This window comes from Galeopterus variegatus, unplaced genomic scaffold (genome assembly GCF_000696425.1).
Source record: "Galeopterus variegatus unplaced genomic scaffold, G_variegatus-3.0.2 Scaffold63, whole genome shotgun sequence".
Classification (NCBI taxonomy): domain Eukaryota; kingdom Metazoa; phylum Chordata; class Mammalia; order Dermoptera; family Cynocephalidae; genus Galeopterus; species Galeopterus variegatus.
The window spans coordinates 413,475-419,520 of record NW_007726174.1 but is presented as its reverse complement, the minus strand read 5'-3'; the positions used below and the strand labels follow the sequence as shown (position 1 = coordinate 419,520).

Genomic DNA, 6,046 nt, shown 5'->3' with positions numbered 1-6,046 from the left:
AAAAAAAAAAAAAAAAAAAAAAAAAAAAAAAAAAAAAAAAAAGTAATATATTGATGTTTGAGAGGTAAGATTAAATAGTGACTGTTAATAGTCACAGACTAATGAGAAAGTACTAAATTTTATTTGGCTGTTTGTTTTCTTTAAAATTGGCTCTAAATTATCTCTAAAATTAAATTTAAAAATATTTTATTTCTTAGCTCAGATGGTTAGAGAGCAGTGTTGTAACATCAAGGTCAATGGTTCAGGTCCCTGTACTAGCCAGCTGCCAAAAAAAAAAAAAAAAAGATTATTTTGGTTTACAAAAGCAAAGTCTACTAAATTGTTATGTGGTCAGAGACAGCTTAAGAAGAAGGGACTGCACATATATTCAGAAAATACAGCACTAAAACACCATCAACAATATTTCAAACATATAACTACAATCATTCCTTCCTTCCTTCCTTCCTTCCTTCCTTCCTTCCTTCCTTCCTTCCTTCCTTCCTTCAGTCTATGTAATTAATTCTTGTTCTGTGGTATCTTGCGTTATCAGTTTTATGAAGCCTCTGCATCGCCACTAAAATTTCTGAAAATCTGAATGCTTGGATTTTAAGCAAACTAATTGTATTTATTTTGAAAAAAAAAAAAGGGTGACTCAATAAATAGTTAATATGTGAACAATAAGCCCTAATTCATGCAAAGCCCATGAGACTGCAGCTACCACAGCATACAACAGAGCCTCTCCCATTTGCAAATACTTAGAAGGAATTAAGTATCCTCCAAATTTAAGCTGCCCTTGATACCTTAATACATAATTTTAAAAACATTGTTCCATATGTCCGCTCTCTTCCACAGGTGCTCATGGTATTAGCATGGAGAGGATCAGTACAATTTTGTCTCTGTGGGAGCTTCTTGCTTAGAGATCTTGTGTCGAAGACTTACTGGTCAAGAGTGATCACATCTTGGTGGCCTCTGAACTGTCGAGCCAGGCGTAAGGCTAAGTCATTGGCTTCAGATCTATGAAGGTAACATAGTAGAGAGAGGGGGCAAGATGACATAATCTCCTTTTAAAATATTTCAAAATGTTAATTATAAAAGTTGTAAGATTACACTTATTCAGAAATTTATAAAGTAATAAGTTGTAGTCCTTTCCTTCTCCTTCAATCTCGCCCACCCCAAAATCTCACTTCATCTTCTAATACAAGTTCCACAGATGTGTTTATAAAGAAATAGAAGTACAGAACAAACCCAATAAAAATTAAGGACATGCTGTCCATTTCAAACTTTAGCACAGTTTAGCCACATCAGTAGGTGACTAAGTTTGAGGACACTAAGAAGCCTGCATTAAGATTCATCTCAACCGGAGGAATGAGAGTCTGAGGTCCACTAGTTTGGCTACTAATATTTGCTTAGTTTTCTTATCTATAAAAATGAGAATTATCTTTTCTATCTAATTCAGAGTCTAAATATACTACCCAGACACAGAGGAAGAAAATAATCATTTGTGGAATATTTACTATCTGCTATACATCATGCTGAGTATTTTATTTGTTTTTATTCTCATAACATTTCTACAGGGCAAGAATTGCCATCTCCTTTTTATGGATAAGGAAACAGCCTCAGAGAGGTTAAGTAACCAGAACAAGGTCTCACAGCTAATGAGAGGTAGAGCCAGGATTCAGACTGAAGTTTGTTTAATTTCAAGACCATTATTCTTTGTACTATTATTTTTTGTACTGGATGAGCTCTGTCACATCCAGTCTTTGGGGACAGTCCTGTTTGGAACTAATCCCTCTCTGACAGTTTAGAATTCTTTAGAAACAAAAGTCAGGGCTGGCCAGTTAGCTCACTTGGTAGAGCAAGGTGCTGATAATACCAAGGTCAATGATTCAGAATCCCATACTGGACAGCCACACACACACACAAAAAAGTCAAATATTATATTTCATTTATTAACGAAAAGAATGGTTTATAAAAAAGAATGGTTTATAACAGCAAATTAGATGCTAAAACATCTTTTTAACTCTTTACAAAGAAAAAAGGACAATCTTCTGGTTATAAATTTGGTTTTAAAATTTCATTAAAAAATGAATCACAGAAAATTATATAATCAAACATTTATAGAATTTCTAATAGTTAATTTTAATACATATAAATTATTTTTTAAAAAGGGTTTATGGGCCGGCCCGGTGGCGCACTGCTACAGTGTGCCGCTTGGGAGTGTGGTGGCGTTCCGGCCGAGGGTTTGGATCCCATATACAGACCGGTTCCCGCTCACTGGCTGAGCGAGGTGCGGGAGCAACACCGAGGGTTGCGATCCCGTTGCCGGACACGAAAAAAAGACAAAAAGGAAAAAAAAAAAAAAGGGTTTATGCTGTACAGTTTTCTTCCTTTTAGATTGCATTTTGAGCTTCCCATCACTAGGCACATATTTTCAAAAACGTATTTTTAAATATCCGCATTATATTCTAAAGAATGGATATATAATAATTTGAATTTATAGAATTTAAAAGATGGAACGTATCTATTCATTTGAATTTCCTTCTTCCTTCCTTCCTTGTGTTTGTGCTGGGGGAAAATTCTCAATTTCCTTCAGAAAACAAAATCAAAAACATCTTACAAAAGTTATAGCTTGTTTAGTAGAGCTATGTCTTTGCTAAAATTTCTCACTCGTGCTTTGAAAGGTCTTGGCCTACCCATTTTTTAGCTATTTTACTGCCTGAAGAGGTGAGGAGAGCATCATTTGATGGATTAGGTTCAAGTCATGTGATAAAGAAACGGAAAGGTCAGCCCCTAATGTGTGGTCCCTGAGTGAAAGGCAAGAATCTCAGCAAACCTTTTCAGACATCTATGCTCCACCACGAATCAAAAGGAAAGGTGTGCGTGACAGAGTAGACAGTTAGTGGGAATGGGGACGAGTGGGAAACCTCGACACATACCCTGAATTTGTGAAATAACAAACAGAGAGCTTCTCCGGCAGGGTTGCTGAAAGGCGCTTGGCATACTCGACAATGTTGTCATGGAGGAATCGAGAATTTGTATTTAATACTTCCATCTGTTTCAGAGCAGCTTTGACCACTTCTGGATGGCAGTGTCCCACTAAAATTTAGGAAACAAAAGCCCAAGAAATGTTACAATTCTAAATGCCTGGGAAGTGAGGGGAATTCTGAAGCAAGAAAAAAAAAGTGAGTTTTTTTCTTTTCCACATTTGGCTGCAACTTTTATGGTTGGACTACTGGCCCCTCAGGAAAGAAACTGCAGCCATTGCAACTCCTGAGACAAAAGTCGCCTTACTTCATAAATGTTTCCTTCAAAGCAGTACAAAGAAAGGACATTTACCATGAGCAACGTTGTTGATGCAGTCCAAGTACGGGTCACCGTTCTCATCAAACATGTACTGCCTCTGGGCTCGCACTATTTTGATAGGATCCGCAGCAAAGAAAACTTTGCATGAGGGCCTAGAAATAATCAAAGGAAATGCTTTGGTCTGGTAGGACTACTCAGTATTTTTCCTTCTCAGTGAAGGTCACCATCAGTGGAAAATTACAACCACATAAAGGAAAGGGAAAAGACAACCTGGGTGACATACATTTTTTTTTCATTTCATATCAGTGTGGAAACTTTTATCTTAATACCCCATTTGTGCCACTGCTCCCATTTCTTATGCTTGTTATATTAAATTTGCCATGATTTGATAACTCTATTTCAACTCTCTGACAGCTCCAATCACACAAATCATGAACTTATTTTCCTTCGGGAAATTTTGTTCTACCAGAAAAAAAAAACAAACTTTGTTTTTGAGTCTTACTATGGATCAGAAACTGTTGCATAGTCATATTTTACAAATATTATCTCACCTAATCCTCCCAACAATCCTGTGAAATACGGGTTATCATCACTCTCATTTTTGTAGGTGAGGAGAGTGAGGCACAGAAAAATTAAAAACTTGATCGAGTTTACACAGCCAGTAAGAAAACCAGAATTTGAAAATAGGCTGTGTTATACCATAGCCCAAGATAGAGTGCTCTCTGCTCTTAATTTAATCTATATATTTTTTAAAAGAATAATACTAAAAGCTAAATACAAATAACTTAGAGTTAAATACTATGAAAGAAATTTTATAGGAGCTCATTTTTATTTCCATGTATTTTGAGTGGTACTTATCCTGTATCAAATGGATTTTCCATTCTTAATGAAATTCAATTATTCTTCTAACCCTTTTGAGCATAATAAAAAGTCATCCATATTTTTTAGTTATTTGTATAAGTGTCTGGAGTATAAATTTTAGCAACATATAAACATCACAAAAGTTTCTAATCCTGCCTCTATGGACATTTAAGAACTTAAGCTGAATACATATTTTTACTTTGGTGATTTTGCATATACAACGGAACCCCACATGCATTGGAGGTATTTGGGTGATAATTAGATACATATTAAATTGATATGCAATAGTTCAGAAATTATTTTGATTACTATGAACAGTAGGCAACCTCAAATTTTAAAATTGCTTAAGGTTGTGTTATACACTGATGTTGGCTTTCATCATTATCAGCTAAAATGAAAATAATATTTAATGAGAATTTACTATTGGTTCAAACTCAGCTGTTAGTTTATACCTACAAGTTAAAATCCAAAGAAAACTTCTCTGTTATGAACGTGAGCTGAAAGCTGCAAACTTCACCTTGCCCTTTTAACATATTTTCCATCTTGCCAATCAGACTTCAGGTAAAATTCCCTGTCTTCCAGTCAGTCCATGGCTACATTCCTTCTCTCACAGAATTTGTTCTGTTCACCTCAGAAATCATTAGGTTTTCACTGGAATCTAACTATACAGGATGAAGACTAGTGGAATGAGTGATCAGATAAAGTTGGGTGGTGATTAGCCAATGGGGAAGGAATCTGACCATTTTGACCCCACCTGCGGGATTGAGAGAGATCTAACTAGTCCCCTAAACCATCCAGAAACCTCCCTAGTTGAGGTGAGGAGCTTCAGTATGAGAAACTGCGCAGCACTTCTCGGAAGAGGATACTTCCTCTTTTCTTTCTATTGTCCCCAGTCCCCTCTCATGGCCACCAACCGGTCCAGTTGCTACAGTTAATTGCATACGCTATTAATATTGCGGACCGTTGATTTTACAGTGCCAGCGGTCACCAATAGCCAAAATCATCATTCATATTTACATGTATCTTTTTAAAAACCAGACACAATGATAACTCCAATGTCCAGGTTTCTTTCCCTTTACCGGCCAGCCGCCAAAAAGCAAACATAAAACAAAAACCAGACACAAAAGATCAACACACATTAATCTCATTAATAAGTGAGATTATCAATGAGATAACTTCACTCTCGTGAAGTCAAATGTTATTCCTACTTTCATAGAAGAGGAAATTAAATTGACAGAGGTCACACAGGTAACACGACACCCAACTAGGACCAGAGCCCAGGTCAGCCTTGTACGCTCACCATTCTATCAGTACGTCGTGTATCACACGGGCAAAACAAAAGCAGAGTGGGGAGAACACAGCGTTTTAAAATCGAAGTAAGGGCACTGCTTGGGTGACCGAGGTGGATAAAGCATCTGCTAACTGAAGTCCAGGCTTTTCTAACCAAAGGTGGTTTCAAGTTTATCTCCTAGCTAGATTAACCCTTTGCTTCTTAACCAAGCTTGCAGAAGAAAAACATCACTTTAAGCAAATGTAGCCAGAATTAGTTTGTTTTAATAGCCAGCATCAAAAATATTTCTGAGTTCAGAGGTGCTGATAACACCAAGGTCAAGGGTTCGGATCACCTTACCCGCCTGGCGCAACAAAACAAAACAAAACATTCTGAGTTCCTATTTTTCAAAAGCTTTCGAGTTGGATGGAGGTGGCGGAGAGCCACCCATCTCCGTCCCAGCGCCCATCCCGGGAAAGGTGATGTCCTCCTGCCGCCGGCCGCAGACCCGCGGGACGTGTTCGCGCGCGTAGGAACGCGACCCGGGCTCCCTGGCGCAGGCTCCAGACCCGTTTGGGAGCCCGCGGGGCCAGGGGCGGTGGCGGTGGCGCGGCGGGGCGCGCGTGCGCAGGC

General features: G+C 38.0%; 1 protein-coding gene across 2 annotated transcripts in view; it reads right to left on the bottom strand.

The window, feature by feature from the left end:
• The window catches only part of ETNPPL (ethanolamine-phosphate phospho-lyase), a 20,215-nt gene that overhangs the window by 13,698 nt on the left and 471 nt on the right, over positions 1-6,046 (bottom strand). For both annotated transcript variants that reach the window (XM_008576729.1, XM_008576738.1), the window contains exons 2-4: positions 3,316-3,434; positions 2,916-3,075; positions 919-993 (exon numbers count right to left, since the gene is read on the bottom strand). In XM_008576729.1, the coding sequence (XP_008574951.1) occupies positions 919-993; positions 2,916-3,075; positions 3,316-3,434 (354 nt within the window). The remainder of the gene's footprint in view (positions 1-918; positions 994-2,915; positions 3,076-3,315; positions 3,435-6,046) is intronic.